This window comes from Terrapene carolina, unplaced genomic scaffold (genome assembly GCF_002925995.2).
Source record: "Terrapene carolina triunguis isolate 2854851 unplaced genomic scaffold, T_m_triunguis-2.0 Scaffold58, whole genome shotgun sequence".
NCBI classification, from domain to species: domain Eukaryota; kingdom Metazoa; phylum Chordata; order Testudines; family Emydidae; genus Terrapene; species Terrapene triunguis.
The window spans coordinates 76680688-76699839 of NW_020664409.1; the positions used below are offsets into that span (position 1 = coordinate 76680688).

The following is a 19152-nucleotide window of genomic DNA, read 5'->3' on the forward strand; positions in this document are numbered from 1 at the left end:
GAATTGTATGAAGTTTCTGGAGCACATGGCCTCTTGCATATACATAGTCTGTCATGCCAGGTTGCGCCTCAGGGAACTACAGATTTGGTTAGCCTCCGTTCTCTGAGTTGTCACTCTGGAAGCTTTGTGGTGGGGATACCCTCTAAGGTCTTAGCCTCTCTGGATTGGTGGACAAACCCTGTAAACTTATGTGGTAGGTGTTCCCTTTGTCCTGCGTTAACCTTCATTGACATTAGTGACATACAGACAGCATCTGCTCTGGGTTTGGGGGCTCATCTGGGCTCTCTACAGAGGCAAGGGTAATGGTCCACAAAGGACTTGTTTGGACACATAAATGTCAGGGAGTTGAGAACTAACCAACTGGTGTGTCAGGCTTTCCTAACCCATATCAAGGGGAAAGCCTGCTCATTCTCAAAGATAACACAGCGGTGATGTTCTACCTCAATAGGCAAGGAGGGGCCTGCTCGTCCTTGCTCTGCCAAGAGGCAATCCAACTCTGGGATTTTTACACTGCCATTTTGATCAATCTCCAAGCGTCTTACCTTCCAGAAGTGCAGAATGAGTTTGCAGTCCACCTATGCAGATCATTTACATGTGAGCATGAATTGTCTCTCCATCTGGATGTAGGCAGTACATTTTCTAGCTGTGGTGGTCTGCCCAGGTAGACTAGTTTGCAGTGAGCACCAACAGGAAGTGCCAGCACTTTTGCTTCCTGCAAGGTAGCAGTCCTCATGGATGCTTTTCTGTTGCACGGGACAGGCAAGCTTCTGTACGCTTTCCCACCAATCCCGCTGTTCAGAGTGTTGCTAAAAATCAGACAGGAGCATGCTTTGAATCACACTTATAGCCCCAACTTGGCCTTGGCAGCACTGGTTTTCCACTCTCCTATCCCTTTTGGTGAAAGCTCTGATATTGCTTGCATTGGACATAATTTCTCAAGATTACCATTGCCTACTCCATCCAAACTAGCAGACACTTCATTTAACTGCCTGGATGCTCTATAGCTAGACCCTTGAGAAGAGTCTTATTGTAAAGAGGTTCAGGATGTGCTATTAAATAATAGGAAGCCATCTAGTAGATCTGTTTATTTGACTAATTGGAAGCTATTCTCTGCTCCCAACAGTGATTGGATGACTGGAAAATTGGGCTAATGTAGTGCCAATCTTTAAAAAAGGGAAGGAGGAGGATCCAGGGAACTACAGGCCAGTCAGCCTCACCTCAGTCCCTGGAAAAATCATGTAGCAGGTCCTCAAGGAATCAATTTTGATGCACTTAGAGGAGAGGAAAGTGATCAGGAACAGTCAGCATGGGATAACTCACATGATTGAAATACTGTCATGGATGGATATAAACTGTTCAGGAAGGACAGGCAGGGCAGAAAAGGTGGGGGAGTTGCATTGTATGTAAGAGAGCAGTATGACTGCTCAGAGCTCCGGTATGAAACTGCAGAAAAACCTGAGTCTCTGGATTAAGTTTAGAAGTGTGAGCAACAAGGGTGATGTCGTGGTGGGAGTCTGCTATAACCACCAAACCAGGGGGATGAGGTGGACGAGGCTTTCTTCCGGCAACTAACGGAAATTACTAGATCGCAGGCCCTGGTTCTCATGGGAGACTTTAATCACCCTGATATCTGCTGGGAGAGCAATACAGCGGTGCACAGACAATCAGGAAGTTTTTTGAAAGCGTAGGGGACAATTTCCTGCTGCAAGTGCTGGAGGAACCAACTAGGGGCAGAGTTTGACCTGCTGCTCACAAACCGGGAAGAATAAGTAGGGGAAGCAAAAGTGGATGGGAACCTGGGAGGCAGTGATCATGAGATGGTCGAGTTCAGGATCCTGACACAAGGAAGAAAGGAGAGCAGCAGAATACGGACCCTGGACTTCAGAAAAGCAGACTTTGACTCCCTCAGGGAACTGATGGGCAGGATCCCCTGGGAGAATAACATGAGGGGGAAAGGAGTCCAGGAGAGCTGGCTGTATTTTGAAGAATCCTTATTGAGGTTGCAGGAACAAACTATCCCGATGTGTAGAAAGAATAGTAAATATGGCAGGCGACCAGTTTGGCTTAACAGTGAAATCCTTGCTGATCTTAAACACAAAAAAGAAGCTTACAAGAAGTGGAAGATTGGACAAATGACCAGGGAGGAGTATAAAAATATTGCTCAAGCATGCAAGAGTGAAATCAAGAAGGCCAAATCACACTTGGAGTTGCAGCTCGCAAGAGATGTTAAGAGTAACAAGAAGGGTTTCTTCAGGTATGCTGTTAGCAACAAGAAGAAAGTCAAGGAAAGTGTGGGCCCCTTACTGAATGAGGGAGGCAACCTAGTGACAGAGGATGTGGAAAAAGCTAATGTACTCAATGCTTTTTTTGCCTCTGTCTTCACAAACAAGGTCAGCTCCCAGACTGCTGGACTGGGCAGCACAGTATGGGGAGGAGGTGACCAGCCCTCCGTGGAGAAAGAAGTGGTTCGGGACTATTTAGAAAAGCTGGATGAGCACAAATCCCTGGGGCCGGATGCACTGCATCCGAGGGTGTTAAAGGAGTTGGCGGATGTGATTGCAGAGCCATTGGCCATTATCTTTGAAAACTCATGGCGAACAGGGGAGGTCCCAGTTGAGTGGAAAAAGGCTAATGTAGTGCCCATCTTTAAAAAAGGGAAGAAGGAGGATCTGGGGAACTACAGACCAGACAGCCTCACCTCAGTCCTTGGAAAAATCATGGAGCAGGTCCTCAAGGAATCAATTCTGATGCACTTAGAGGAGAGGAAAGTGATCAGGAACAGTCAGCATGGATTCACCAAGGGCAAGTCATGCCTGACTAACCTAATTGCCTTCTATGAGGAGGTAACTGGGTCTGTGGATGAGGGGAAAGCAGTGGATGTGTTATTCCTTGATTTTAGCAAATCTTTTGATATGGTCTCCCACAGTATTCTTGCCGGCAAGTTAGAGAAATATGGGCTGGATGAATGGACTATAAGGTGGATAGAAAGCTGGCTAGGTCGTCGGGCTCAACGGGTAGTGATCAATGGCTCCGTGTCTAGTTGGCAGCCGGTATCAAGCGGAGTGCCCCAAGGGTTGGTCCTGGGGCCGGATTTGTTCAATAGATTCATTAATGATCTGGAGGATGGCGTGGACTGCACTCTCAGCAAGTTTGCAGATGACATTAAACTGGGAGGAGTGGTAGATACGCTGCAGAGTAGGGATAGGATACAGAGGGACCTAGACAAATTAGAGGATTGGGCCAAAAGAAAACTGATGAGGTTCAACAAGGGCAAGTGCAGAGTCCTGCACTTAGGATGGAAGAATCCCATGTACTGCTACAGACTAGGGACCGAATGGCTAGGCAGCAGTTCTGCAGAAAAGGACTTAGGGGTTACAGTGGACGAGAAGCTGGATATGAGTCGACAGTGTGCCCTTGTTGCCAAGAAGGCTAATGGCATTTTGGGCTCTATTAGTAGGGGCATTGCCAGCAGATTGAGGGATGTGATCATTCCCCTCTATTTGACATTGGTGAGGCCTCATCTGGAGTACTGTGTCCAGTTTTGGGCCCCACACTACAAGAAGGATGTGGAAAAATTGGAAAGAGTCCAGCGGAGGGCTACAAAAATGATTAGTGGGCTGGAGCACATGACTTATGAGGAGCGGCTGAGGGAACTGGGATTGTTTAGTCTGCAGAAGAGAAAAATGGGGGACGGGGATTTGATAGCTGCTTTCAACTACCTGAAAGGGGATTCCAAAGAGGATGGATCTAGACTGTTCTCAGTGGTACCAGATGACAGAACAAGGAGCGATGCTTTCAAGTTGCAGTGGGGGAGGTTTAGGTTGGATATTAGTAAAAACTTTTCCACCAGGAGGGTGGTGAAGCACTGGAATGGGTTACCTAGGGAGGTGGTGGAATCTCCTTCCTTAGAGGTTTTGAAGGTCAGGCTTCACAAAGCCCTGGCTGGGATGATTTAGTTGGGGATTGATCCTGCTTTGAGCAGGGGTTTGGACTAGATGACCTCCTGAGGACCCTTCCAACCCTGATATTCTATGATTCTATGAACAGTCTAGAGTCTCACTGACATAGTCTTAGATCCAGCTTATTTTTGACTTTTTGTTACACCTAAAACAATATAATTTGTCTGTTAGTTCTGCTAAATTCTACCTAGCAGCTATCTCAGCTTTCCACTGGTTTGATAATACACCTCTACCCCGATAGAACGCGACCCGATATAACACAAATTCGGATATAATGCGGTAAAGCAGCGGAAGCCCCGGGCCCTTTAAAGCGCCACCCGAGCCCCACTGCTTTACCGCGTTATATCCGAATTTGTGTGGCGCCCCAGGCCCTTTAAATCACTGCCGGGGCTCCCGCAGCCGGGCTTGGGTGGTGATTTAAAGGGCCAGAGGCTCCGGCCGCTGCAGGGAGCCCTGGGCCCTTTAAATCCCCGCCCGAACCTCACTGCCAGAGCTCCGGCTGTGATTTAAAAGGCCTGGGGCTCCACACGAATTCGGATATAACGCGGTAAAGCAGCGGGGCTCGGGTGGCGCTTTAAAGGGCCCGGGGCTCCCGCTGCTTTACCGCGTTATATCCGAATTCGTGTTATATCGGGTTGCGTTCTGTCGGGGTAGAGGTGTAATTTTGTATAAGATGCCCATAAGATTTTTGAAGGGCCTGGAACAGTTGTACTCTCACATACAAGATCCTGTTACCCTGTGGGACTTGAATTTGATTTAGTCAGAGCTTATGGGGTTTCCCTTTGAGCCTTTAGTTACATGCATTTTTGGTGGCCACCACTTCTGCCAGGACGGTAGATGACTCAGGTGTGCTGATGTCTGGCTCTCCTTTCTTTAGATACAAGGTTTACCTACATCCTCATCTGAAGTTTGTTTGAAAAGTGGTGTCTAATTTCCATACGAACCAGGCAACTTACATACCTTTGTTTTTCCCAAAGCTTATTTAAATAAAACAAGGAGTGGCTGCACACTCGATCGTCAGGAGAGCATTCGTGTCCTACCTTGACAGGTCCAAGCAGTTCCTCTTGTCTTTGTAGCGGTTTGTGGCAGTCACAGACAGGATGAAAGAACTCCCAGTATCTTCTCAGAGGATTTCATCTAGGATAGCCTTTTGTTTTTGTTTGTGCTACAGCTTGGCTAGCGTTACACTACCAAGCAGAGTGACACCACATTCAACAAGATTGTAAGTGACCTCCTCGGCCTTTCTGGCTCAAATGCTTATCTTAGATATTTATAGGACAGCAGCTTGGTCTTAAGTACACATGTTTGCATCCTATTATGACATCACTCAGCATTCTAAAGTTGATGAGAGATTTGTGAAAGTTGTCCTCCAGTTCTTATTCAGATAGACTTCAATCCTACCTCCTGATTTCACTACTTGTGAGTTGCCAAGAGCGCAATGCGCAGGTGCAATCATTCAAAGAAGAAAAAATGGTTACTAATCTGTTCTGTAACTTGACAAAGCCCTGGCTGGGATGATTTAGTTGGTGTTGGTCCTGCTTTGAGCAGGGGATTGGACTAGATGACCTCCTGAGGTCTCTTCCAACCCTAATATTCTATGATTCTATGACTTTTTGAACCTCTTTCCACACATAACTTAACTCCCTTGATCTCATCTTAATTAATTCTTCTTTGCTTAATTTCTGCCCTTTTCCTTTTATTAGAGCTTGAAAAAATGACCTAATATCCACTAACCGGGGAGAAAAAAAACCCGTGCTGCCTTGTCCTCTCAAATCCACATTCTGCAATTTAATATGGATGAAACAGTTGTGTATGGTTTATAGTCCTGTCTATATTTAATTGTAAGTTATTATAAATGAACTTCATATTAAAACTTTGCAGTTGTAACTTACGACAACTCTTGTTTTTGTATACCATGTTTCCCTTCTTGGCTTCCCTCTGCTCCTCTCCATCCCTCCTCATCTTTTTTGATCCGTGGGACTTTTTGCAGACTTTGGAAGATAACACTGCATTCGTTTACATGGTACTCCTATTTGCAAGGTGATCTGCACAACCATAAGGATTAAAACCTTTTATTTAAACGGCAACTCAAATGTGCAGAAGTTGATGGTACTCAACTCAGAAAAGCTTTCTAATAACTTAAGAAGTGTGTTTTTTCCAGCCTTGCTTTTTATTACCTCTCTTTTCCTTCTACTCTTTGTTTTATTCCTACATTTCGTGCTGTGTTGATTCCTTCCCCTTTTTCCCACTTATACCTTTCGTGATGTTGCCTCTTTTCCGCAAACCTGGAGAGTTCTCTTTCTTCCTAAAAATCAGGTCAGTTGACATCTTTAGATTTTTTTTCAAAATTAACTTATTTTGTTAGCTTTCTATTGCTGAGCTCTAATCCAGGGCCTTCTATTGACCTCTTTCCTTACCCTTTCTCAAAATATAAATATCCAGACCCATAAGATACATGAATATACAGCACAAAAAAATCACAATAATTTGTTGTATCCCTTGTTCCTTGTCCTGTTCCTCCTCTTTCTTTGGTCAATTATTTTAATTTCTTGTATGTCTAATTTAGATTTTCACTTGTTTTAAGATAGTGACTGTTCCTCCCTCCCCTTGAAGCACCATGCCCAGATGTAGTGATAATATGTAGGCAATATTATACTGTAAATATATTCAGCCTGTTTGTCAGTAACTAAGATGGCCACCTCTGCTTCTCACTACGTGAGTTGTAACAGGGAAATTCCAAAATTTAGATTCGGTGGAGAGGAGGAGGGAGAACCCTACAGAAAAGAATGAAAATGGGTGTATGAGATGGGAAATTATTTCAAAATAAAAAAACAATTAAAAATACCTTTTGACTCATTTTCCTCCTTCACACTCAATTCTATTCCATTGAAGTCACTGCATGAACATCAGTGGGTGCAAGATCATACCATTCTTATTTACTTTAATACCTGTTGTCTCTTTTCCCTCCTTTCTGGTCAACAGGGCTTTTGTTCCTAGAATATATGCCATATGTTGTTTAGTTTGTGTTTTTATTGTTTGTCAGAGAAGTTGTCTCTCAATTCATTTTGAAACAGCCATCAGCCATTAACTTCAGTGTTTTTCCATGATGATGATTATTCTTTATTTGTATTTCTGTTGCGCCTTGAGTTCAGGGCCCTATTGAGTTAGGAGCTTTACAGACACGGAAAAATAGTAACCTTCTTTTCCCAAAGAGTTTACTATCTAAGGTTTTATCTCATAAACAGGAAGGACTCTCAAGTTTTCATTAAAATCGTGAGTACCCTGAAGGGCAGAGAAAAAAGCAGTAAATAGAAAAATAATGTGATGCATTAAGCCCTGAATTAGGAGGAAAAGGGACCAAAATAAAGGCGAACATCATTCTTTGACATTAAGTTAAAAGTTGTTCTGTGCTAAAACTGGATGCTATTTTTGAGTATTGTGAATTATATGGTGGAGTTACAGTACACATCTCTGAAAATAAGGGGTTGTTATATAATTGAGATAAATATAGTGTATTTATAGGGTAGCAATCACCATAGTATACAGGCATCAGCATACGACTATGTTAAACTTTCATTGCTTGGGGTTTTAAAAACAAAGCTTTCCTCCCACTTTTTATAAAATTGAACTTTAAAGTTGTAAGATTGCCTTACTTAATGAGATTTAGTTTGAAACTTCAATAGCCTCAATGAGGGAGGACTGAATGTGACTGAGAAACATGTACCATAGAGAAAAACACTTGAAGTCCATAGCATTTCTGTAATCATAAGGGAAAATATTGGTGAAAGTCATCAGAGTTCAGATTTGCTACCTTAAAATCTAAAAAAATAAATGGTTTTTTTAGGAGCTTAGGAAGTCTTAGCGGGAAGCTTTTATTTATAAAAATTTGTATTGGTATTAATGAGACCAGAAACAAGAGAATGGTGTGTGAAACTTACCCCAGATAACTGCTTACATATTATAATTGTGGACATTGCATAAAAGAAGAGCTTTTAGTCATTGTTGAGTTGAAATTTGATTTATATTTTGTATCAAAAGGTGTAGAAGATGAAACAGGTTCAGATATGCAATATTCTACCCAGTATATTAACCAAGAACCCTACATGCATCAAGATGATGATCAGCAGCAGGGATGGGTTTCCTGGGCCTGGTCTTTTGTTCCTGCTATTGTGAGTTATGATGATGGAGAGGATGACTATACTGGAACAGAAGGTGGAACAATACTGCATCAGCAGAAATCCCAGGCCCTTAGGGATCCTATTGTTTCTATTGGGTTTTACTGCACAAAGGCAACTGTGACTTTCAAGGTAAGTACATCTCTACATTATAGTCTAATAATTGTTTTGCTGAGCAATGAATTAATGTATTAGATTTCAGTGTATTTGTCTTTTTAGTAAAGAGAGGAAAAACTTACATTGCTGAAAATACGAAGCAATTGTAAAGTTTTATTCTTCATCAAACAATTTGCAGTTAACTTGGGTTTGTGAGCTGATAGATACAAAATTTAATTCAATGAAAAAAAATCTAATTCTGAAGGGAAACCATTTTAATTTAGCACTAAAATAGATAAAAGACTTGAAAGAAAGAAAAAGTTCTTAATACCAAAGAGTATCCATGAACGTTTATTTTAATATTGGCTTCTGAGTCTATATGACGTTTTTTGAAATTCACTTGATTTCTTGTAAAAATACTTTTGCTGATATAGCAATTTGATAATGGCTGGAGTTATTTTCTTTACTGTGTAATAATAGATAGAACTGGACCTGTTACTCTGGAACATCCAAGATTAAAGTAAATTTTAGTTGACATTTTTAAATACTTGCACTTCTATTGGGAGTCACCTTAGGAACAGTAAAGTAAGAAATCACACGCGCGTGCACATACATACACATTGAGATTTGTATACATTTTTTCATAAATCAGTGATCAAAATAATCTCAAATAATAAATGAATAGATCTCTGCTTAGTCCTGTTATGAGTTTTCAGAAAGCAATACTGGGCAGTCATTGATTTTATGTAATTTTGTTAACTTAATTACTAATAAAACACTAAGATTTATTGACAGGAATTAATTTGATAAAAAATGGGGCCTGGTTTAGCAAAGTATTTAAACACATGCCGAATTTTATGTTCATGATTAGCCCGACCAAAGACTACTGATGAGTTTATAGTTAGGCATATGTTGAATAAAGGCCAGAATGCTTTAGAGCAGGAAAAGAATGGATGGTGGAGAATCTGCATTTTAAAAAGACATGTTGATGAAAAGGGGCTAAAAGTTTCAACCACTTCAGCTCTGACAGTTGCTAATTATTTGCTGATGTAAGAATGTAAATAATTTTATTTAAAGGATTTATTAGGTACTTGAAACATATCTTCATGTCTTCTGTTTAGTTAAAAATGTTAATTAATATGAATGGAGGAAAATATGCAGCTTTCCCGTGATTTTCACTTACCTTGTTTTGTTTAAAAGAATGGGAGTTGTAATTTTTTTAAAAATCGCAGTTGGAACTTAAACGGTTTTGCCTTGTTTTGTGTTCCCATGTGCAGTATTGAATCTTGGTTCTACAGCCCTTGCTCACATCAGAAATCCTACTGAAGTCTTCGGACCTATTTACATCAATGGTTCTCAACCTTTCCAGGCTACTGTACCCCTTTCAGGAGCTTGATTTGTCTTGCATACCCCAAGGTTCACCTCATTTAAAAACTACTTGCTTCCCAAATCGGACATTAAAATACAAAAGTGTCACAGCACACTATTACTGAAAAATTGCTTACTTTTTCATTTTGTCCGTATGAAATTTTAGTTTGTACTGACTTTGCTAGTGCTTTTTATGTAGCTAGTTGTAAAACTAGGCAAATTATCTAGATGAATTGATGTACCCCCGGAAGACTTCTGCATATCTTCATGGATATGCGTACCCCTGGTTGAGAACCACTGATTTACGTGAGCAAGGGTTGCAGGATTGGGCCTCTTTATAGGCTTGTGCATTTAATAGGCTTGTGCATTTAATCTTAGGATGTGGTAAAAATTACTTATAAATTATGGCATCTTGCATTTTATATTTTTAGAATGCAAAGTGGTATATGAGAGAAGTATGGTGACATTTAGGAGGAAAACATTAGAATTCATTGTTCTGCTTGCATGCAAAGAATGTATGGAATTAATTTGTGGTTCATATTTTGGTCAAAAAATAAGGTCAAGTTTCTGCATTAGCATTCTGAACAGTTGATACCATTCCAGCTAAAAAATCATGCCAAATTAAATGTAGCATTTTTCTAATAATGTTGAAAATTGTTCTTGTAATGTCTCTGAGTTCTTTTAATCAATTAATTGCTTTTCCTCCACAATAATTGCACACAGCTGAAGGGTGATTTTTTTTTTTTTTAAACCAATTTTACTTGAGCTTTTGGATTACGGAATTTTACTTAGAAACAGCAACCATTTCTACACGCTCTTGGAAATAACTAAGTAATGAGAGCCGGTGTGTATTATATAAAAATTAAAACTTGAATTATTAATTTCATCAGATCAAACTATAAAAATGCAAAACAAAGAAAAGTTGTACTAAAACTTCATATAATAGTGTTTAACTTTTTCCATTGTATGATTTACAGTTTTAAAGTTTTGATAAATATCTAAATATTTAGAGCAGAGAAAATAAAATTTAATAGAGTTTTATTTTAAAATAACATGACAAAAAAGCAATTTAGGTATGATTCAAGTTCATAATGTTTTCTTTAATGTTATTTATGCTGTGAATTATTTACTATGCAGCATAAATGTTTTAATATTTTTATGTATTTTTAGAGCAGGTTATAAACTGGTATGTGTATTGCAGCTGCATATCTGTTACTTTACTTTTTATACAATGTTGATATAAAAAGAGAAGCTAAATAAAAATACTAAACTGTTTAAAACTTTCTTAGCAATACTTGAGATTAAATTGGCATATTTCAGCTAGAAGTTCGCGTATTCTAATCTGGATAATGTGTTACAGCTGTTTTTACTGCACCTGTTTCCTGCCTAATAATAAATTTTGGCCTATACTAACATTTAATTTGTCTTCATCAATTCTTATAGTAATGACAGATTACTGCTATTTAATGCTAATATTGGCTAATATAAGGTGTTTATCATATTGTTTCATAGCTTACTGAAATGCAAGCTGAAAGTAGTTATTATAGCCCTCAGAAAGTAAAATCCAAAGAAGTTATACGTTGGGAGCAAGAAGGAACCACAGTTGAGGTAATGTTCCATTACGACTAAATTTTTCAGGTTATAGTACATGTCTTGGCAAATTGATGTATAATAAATATTTTTCATCAGTTAAATATTTGGAAATGGCAGTTAATATTTGGTTGTATATTTCTATTTTTATTAGATAGTTCACTAAAGTAATTCCTATTCTCTATTACTACAAAGTTAGAACACCATAGTACTAAGATTTGGTAAGAGTGTACTTCTAAAAATGTTGTTATTGAATTAATTTCTTGATTAATTAAAAACTACACTTGTAAAGCTTACCATATAATATATTTTAATTTTCTCTACTTTTTCTTTTTTTAGATTTTAATATCTTCAGTCGTATAGTACTTGTTATCATATAACTTTTTTCCTCCAATAGGCCCTTATGATGGGAGAACCTTTCTTTGACTGCCAAATAGGTTTTGTTTGTTGCAAAGCTATGTGCCTTAAAGGAATTATGGGAATTAAAGACTTTGAAGAGAATGTGAACAGAAGTGATGCAGTAAGTTCATTTGAAATACTGCTGATTGTTAAATACAGCAATGTTGTTGTGCTTTATTGATTTAAAATATTAAAAATATGTAATTTTCTAAGGTGTGGAGAAGAGTACAGTGTCACAGGAATCCAGTGTTTAGTGGTAGTATGTATATCTGGCATGATTTTGGGGAACTGTCTCACTCAGAGAGAAAGGATGCTGTAAAGTTACTGAACCATAGAAACTATACACTTATTTCTTAGTAATGCAATTTCCTGTGCATTTATTTGCCAAGGGTTTCTGATTTAATAATCCTACAGCTACTAATACATTGCAGTTACACAGCACCTTCCATCTGAACATCTCTAAATGTTTTTCAGAGATAGTTATTTTTCAACAATCATGCCATGTATGATTGTATTGAATCCTGGCTGCTACCCTCTGAACTCCCTATCCTTCTCCCTGCAACAGCCATGGTTGTTCTTCGAGTGCTTGCTCATGTTGATTCCATTCTAGGTGTGTGCGTGCCCATGTGCACAGTTGTCTGAGATTTTTCCCTTAGTGGTATCTGATGGGCTGGCTGTGGTGCCCTCTGGAGTACTGTACTATGCCATGGTATATTAGGTGCCATTACCCTACGCCCTCTCAGTTCCTTCTTACCACCCATGGCGGTTGGACGTAGCGCCTTTTTCCCTTGCCTAGCAAGTGGTCAGCAGTTCTGTCCCTTTCTTCAAGTTTTTAGTGTCTTGTAAATAGTTCATTTACAGTAGTTAGTGAGTGAAGTAATTGTTAAGTACAGTAGTTAGTAAGTTAGAGTCCTGGTGAGGACTTTGCCCCAGGTGAGGCATGCCTTGGTCTCTGGGTTTTAAGCCCTGTTCTGACAGTAACAGGCCTTTACCTATTAGTGACCCCCATAGCAGCTGCCTGAAGTGCTTGGGGGAATCACATGTGAAGGACAAGTGTTGCATCTGTAAGAACTTTTGTCCCTGAACAAAGAAAGAGTCCGACATCTATTTGAGGGCCCTTCTCATTGAGGCTGCCTTTTGCCCAGCCTCGGAGCTGTCCTGGCCAGACTTGACTCCCACCACTTCAGCCTTGGTGCGCAGTGCACCCCCAGCACCGCTCCCCTTTGCTGGTACCCAAAAATAAGTCAGAGAAGAGTGACTCCCCGGCACCGGACAAGAAAAGGCCAACGGGCATCGGGTAAAGGACCCAGTTTGGGTCACCCGCCCACCCCAGAGCTACATGAGGGTGCCTCCCTGATGGGGCCTCCTAGCTCCCCGAGAGATCCGCCACTGACTCCAGGGAGTGGTAGGGGACCAGATTCATAGCGGGGCCAATGCCTTCCCAGGCCCTCCTGGTGCCCAAAGAGCAAAGGACTCTCCCAGTGCAGCCAGCACTGCATGCTGCAATGGACCCGGAAAAGGTTCCCCACAAGAACAAGTCAGCCATGATAACCCCCCAGAGGGCAAGTGAACCTCCCCGGTCTCCAGAGCAGAGGCAGCGCTCCCTGTCGCTGCTCCCCAGGTCTCCACAACAGTACTGGTCACCAGTTTGACGTTTTAGATAGCAGACACCGCGCTCCCGGTCTCCACCCTCTCAACGAAGTTCACACGGAAGGAGGGAGGCATTGGTCACTGAATGGCTGGCACTGGTCATCCTCCCGCCAACTGTCTCCACAACATAGGTTGCCATCACCTAGACCATGGGAACGTTCTCCAACACGATACCGATCCACCTATTCGAGGCATTGTTCACCAACAGCGATGGTTAGCTGCCGGACTCAGGCGATGATGGCCCCACCATGGTCACCGGAAGGGGAGTCCTCTGGCCTGGAAAGGGAGTTCAGCCTATCACCGAGATATCACCGGCATGACTGGGCACCTGAGCTGCGTTGACCTCAGTGCCGTCCTGGCAGCACGGCACAGTGGCTCTACTGGAATGCCTAGGGCATTCTGGTTATGCTGATGCCCCCTTTGCACCAGTCTTCGGTCGCCACTTCGGAAAAGCAACCGGCGGTGCCAGGCTCAGTGTGCGAAACGCAATTGGATGCTGGGGTGGAGGAGTGAGTCTGCACCCCAAAATCCTCTTCCCCCATGGGGATCGATGACCCGGGCCCTCTCCTGGTGGTTCAGTCATTGTCGTCCTCTCCAGGTGAAGCTGTGGAGGGGCCCTCTCGAGCTAGCCCATGGAGGATTTCAAGGAGCACTAGGTCCTGCTCTGAAGGGTGGCCACTGGAGTTTGAGGAGATGGTGGAGAAGTCGGACATCTTCCAGTGCATGATGGGGTGTTAAAGATAGCCAAAGCCCTCTTGCAAACCCCATCTTCAGTCCCGCTCACCTCCAAGAGAACTAAAAAGAAATATTTTGTCCCAGCCAAGCGGTTTGAATGCTTGTACGCCCACCCGCCTCTAGGGTCACTGGTTGTTTCTGTGGCCAACGAGAAAGACAGATGGGGCAAACCAGTTCTACCCCCAATACTAAGGAGGCCAAGACGCGGGACCTTTTTGGAAGGAAAATTTATTCAACGGCCAGCCTTCAGTTCAGGGTTGCAAACCACCAGGCTTTTTTGGGGAGATATAACTTCCTCTGTAAGTTCAAGGATTTCCTGCCCCAGGACTTGGCCCAAGAATTCAAGGCCCTAGTGGAGGAGGGTACAACAGCGGCAAGATTCTCCCTCCAAATGATGTGGGATGTGGCCGTTTCAGTGGCCAGGATGGTTGCGTTAGTGGTGGTCATGAGGTGCCGTTCCTGGTTTCAAACTGCGGGCTGATTCCAGGAGATGCAGTCCTCCATCCGGGACCATCTGTTTGATGGGAATGGTCTCTTTGCAGAACAAATGGATGTGAGGCTGCATGGACTAAAGGAGACTCGGGCCACCCTCTGCTTGCTGGGTCTGCATACATGTCAGTCGGCGAGGAAGCAGTCCCATCTGCCCCCCGCCTTCAAGGCCCTGGCAGCCTCGGCAGGGCTCTGCAAGGAGAAGGGCTAGAGAGATGAGTTTTAGTTGTCACCGCCCTTCCTCCTCCCACTCACCTGCACAACCCTACCTGGCAAAGCATCATCGGGGCCAGAAGTGCTCATTTTTAGGGTGCGCTTGAGAGTGAAGTCCCAGTCAACTTCCTGGATCCACCTCATTCTTTCCTCAACCGCCTACACCACTACTGTTCCGCCTGGTCGTGGATAACTTCGGACCTCTGGGATACACCCTGCAATTCTTGGCCACTTCCCCTCCACCCCCCCCCTTCCCCGTCTCTCTTCAGGGACCCTTCTCACAAGCATCTCCTCGTTCAAGAGGTCGAGAACCTTCTGCAGCTAGGGGCAGTGTAGGAGATCCCTTGGGAAGTGAGAGGAAAAGCGTTCTACTTCCGTTATTTCCTAATCCTGAAAGCATCCTGGACCTGCTGTGCCTCAACAAATCTTTCAGGAAGTTGAAGTTTTGCATGGTCTCCCTAGTTTCCATTATCCTCTCCCTGGATCCGGGAGACTGGTACGCCTCCCTTGATTTGAAATATGCTTATTTCCGTATCTCCATCTTCCAAGGGCACAGACAGTTCCTCCTTTTTGTAATGGGCACTGTCCTTTGGAGACTCGTCGGCCTCAAGGATGTTCACAAAAAGTTTGGTGCCAGTGGCCGCTTACCTGAGGTGTCCAGGTTTACCTGTACTTCGACGATTGGCTCATTGAGGGCTGATCTCAGGAACAGGTGCAACGAAGCCTTGATCTGGTACGTTCCACCTGCCATGACCTGGGCTGTTGATAAACTAAAAGAAATCGACCTTAAAGCTGGTGCAATGGATAGAGTTCATAGGGGAGGTCCTCGGCTCCACAGGAGCCAGAGCCTTCCTTCTGGAGGCCCGCTTCCAGGCAATGTCGGACCTGATCTCCCATGTGAAGGACCACCCGCTCACTCCTACCTGAGGTTGTTAGGCCACATGGAGGTGTGTACGTACGTGGTCCATCATGCTCTGCTCCATTTCCAGCCACTGCAAGTGTGGTTGGCGTCGGTCTACATCCCCAACAGACGTGATCTAGATCGCATAGTCAGGGTGCCGGATCATATACAGTTGTCCCTGGATTGGTGGTTAGACCCCCAATTGGTGTTGGAAGGAGTTCCCTTCGCGGCCCCATCCCCGTCATTGACCCTGGTTTCCGATGCCTCGGACCTGGGCTGCGAAGGCCACCTGCCCGAGATCAGCACACAGGGCCACTGCTCCACATAAACGTCAGGAAGCTCAGAGCGGTTCGCCTAGCCTGCCAGGCTTTCCTGCCCCATCTAGAAGGCAAGGTGGTACAGGTCATGATGGACAATACCACTGCAATGTATTATATCAACAAGCAGGGCGGAGCCAGGTCGTCGGCCCTTTGCCAAGAAGCTCTTCGCCTTTGGGACTTCTGTGTGCAGCATGCAGTTCATTTGGTGACTGCGCACCTTCTGGAGCCACAAATGTGTTAGCAGATTGCCTCAGCAGGACCTTCTCTCTTCACCACGAGTGGTCACTCCATCTGGAGGCAGTCAGTAGAATCTTCCAGAGGTGGGGAACTCCCCAGGTGGACTCGTTCGCGTCCTGTCAGAACAGGAAGTGCCATGTGTTCTACTTTATTCGGGGGATGGATAGGGGCTCCCTGTCGGATGCCTTTTTGCTCCCATGGTTGGGGGGTTCTGATGTATGTCTTCCCACTGGTGCCCTTGATCCAAAGAGTCCTCATGAAAATCAAACAAGAGAGGGCGACGGTGATTCTGATAGCCCCGGCTTGGCGTTGCCAGCACTGGTTCTGCACACTGCTGCACGTTTTGGTAGCTGCCCCACTGGAGCTGCCTCTTTGGCCAGATCTGCTGTTCCAGAACCACAGCAATCTTCTGCACCTTAACCTGGCGGTGCTGCACTTGACAGCCTGGCTACTGCATGCCTGAATGCGGAAGAACAGGAATGCTCAGCCCGGATCCAACAGGTCTTGTTGGGTAGCAGAAAACCCTCCATCAGAGGGACTTACCTGGCCAAATGGAAAAGGTTCACGTGCTGGTCCTCAGACCAAGGTATACAGCCAAACGGGCCTCACTGCAGGTGATCCTGGACTATCTTCTGCATCTCAAGCTCCAAGGGTTATCCTTGTCATCAATTAAGGCCCACTTGGCCATTATTTTGGCCTTCCCTCCCCCCGCAACCTCTCCAGGGCAGGTGTCTTCGCTGATGACATGACAGTTCAGTTTTTGAAAGGTTTGAAGTGACTCTATTCCCATGTCCGGGACCCTGTCCCTCCTTGGACCTGAATCTTATGCTGTTGCAGTTCATGGGTCCCCCTTTCGAGCCTCTGGCTTCTTGCTCCCTTCTCCTCCTCTCCTGGAAGGTTTATTTCCTGGTTGCAATAATGTCTACCCACAGGGTCTCAGATCAGGGCGCTTAGGTCAGAGCCACCATATACAAGGACAAGGTCCAGCTAGGCTGCACCTGGCGTTCCTGCCCAAGGTAATTTCACAGTTTCATACCAGCCAGGACGTATACTTACCTGTCTTCTTTCCAAAGCCTCATAAGTCGTTGGAGGAGGAATGCAAGTTGCACTCTCTGAACGTCAGGAGAACGCTTGTGTTCTACATCAACAGGACTAAGTCATTTCGTTAGTCAAGGCAGTTGTTCATTGAAGTGTCAGACAGGATGAAAGGTCGTCCAATGTCCGCTCAGATGATTTTATCCTGGATCACTGCCTGCATTTGCTGTTGCTGTGATCAGACAAAAGTCCTTCCAATGGCGATTGTAACCGCCCATTTGACGAGGGCGGAGGGGGCATGAGCGGCCTTCCTGGCCCATGGACCTATTCAAGATATCTGCAGGGCCGCTACCTGGTCATCTATCCACATATTTACATCACATTACGCACTTATCCAGCAGGTCTGAGACAATGCAGGCTTCGGTAAAGCAGTGTTACAAGCAGCAAGAGCGTGAACTCCAGGGATACTGCTTGGGAGTCACCTAGAATGGAGTCAACGTGAGCGAGCACTAGAAGAAGAAAATACAGTTACCTACCTTTCATAACTGTTGTTCTTCAAGATGTGTTGCTCATGTCTTCCATTCTAGGTATGTGTGCGCCCACATACACAGTTGTTGGAGATTTTTGCCTTAGCGGTATCCGTAGGGTTGGCTGCAACGCCCTCTGGAGTGCCGTACTCATGCATTGGTATATTAGGCTCCGCTGGTCCTACACCGGCTCAGTTCCTTCTTGCCAGCAACTCTGACAGAGGAGTAAGAGGGCGGTTAGGTAACCATTTTGTATCTTTAACCTTTTTACCGTGTTCCCACAGTGTCATCCTACCTATTCTCAGGTAAAGTATAATTTTAAAAAGGAACTACTCTTAATGGGAAGTGAGAGTGCTTAGCCTCTCTCAAAAGGCAAGGAAGGGAAGTTGGAGGGCTACAGACAAGACTGTGGCTGAAGGGGGATAAGGTAGTGAGCAGGTCATAGGTTGAAGTAGCTACGTTTATTGTGAATAGATAAACGATTGTGAGGGGACTGGGCAGTAAACTAGGAAAGGGGATTTATAGTGGTAAGGCAGAAAACAGAGGTGAGAAGATGGAGAGCATATTTCAGTATAATAATAATTCAAGGCTTCTCCATATTAATATCAAGTTCTAAGTATTCTGGGCTAACAAACTACAGAATGGTGTAGTTCATTAGCCCAGGATATTTTTATTAATTTGTAAATAAGGAGAAGCTTTGAAGTTAATTAAATAATTGTTTTAATATCTTCAGCTATACCAGTGTTTTTGCTGAAAACTGAGGAGTGGATTTAAGGTGGCCTGTTTCAAGTATTCATAAGGATTCATGTGGATTTTACACATAGATCATTGTATGAAGAAACAACAGAAATGTTTGGTCACACTAACCTGACTTTTTCTCATGTTTGCCCTCTTGTCTCTCTCTTGCTTGTTTTTTAAACCACCTTTTAAGGAGGCCTACTTCTTCAGTTGTGGAGAAAATCTGAGTACAAAAGGAATGACGTACCTTACCAATTCACTATTTGATTACAGAAGTCCAGAAAATAATGGTATTCGTGCAGAATTTATTTTGGATGCAGCTCATCATAAGGTTAGAAAATAAATTTTCTTTTCTTTTTTTAATTTTTCAATGGATTTTAAAATCTATGTACTTTTAAAATACCAGATTCTGCCACCCTTTCTTATGTTGAATAGCATACTCTACATATGGCCTTAATTGCCCCCCAAAAGGGCAAATTTTCAAAAGTGCTGAGCAATCAGTAGCTGCATTGATTTTAGAGTTTGAGCGCTTATAAAAGAAACCAGAAATTAAGAGGAGCACCAGCACCAGGTATCCAAACACTTCTTTATAGACCACCAGCAAGTGCTCATGCAACCCACCAGTGGTCTATGGACCACAGTTTGGGAACTGCTGTTTTAAAGAGCCCAAGTATGGAAGAATGTTAATTGTGTTGTCCTTGCATGCTATATCTATCTACT

The 19152-nt window shown here is 43.4% G+C and overlaps 1 protein-coding gene across 1 annotated transcript in view; it reads left to right on the top strand.

Annotated features, from left to right (window-relative positions):
- VPS13B (vacuolar protein sorting 13 homolog B) overlaps positions 1 to 19152 on the top strand; it is a 953533-nt gene that overhangs the window by 152482 nt on the left and 781899 nt on the right. Inside the window, exons 7-10 of the mRNA XM_026663381.1 lie at positions 7998 to 8266; positions 11111 to 11206; positions 11586 to 11708; positions 18626 to 18763. Coding sequence (XP_026519166.1) covers positions 7998 to 8266; positions 11111 to 11206; positions 11586 to 11708; positions 18626 to 18763 — 626 coding nt within the window. The remainder of the gene's footprint in view (positions 1 to 7997; positions 8267 to 11110; positions 11207 to 11585; positions 11709 to 18625; positions 18764 to 19152) is intronic.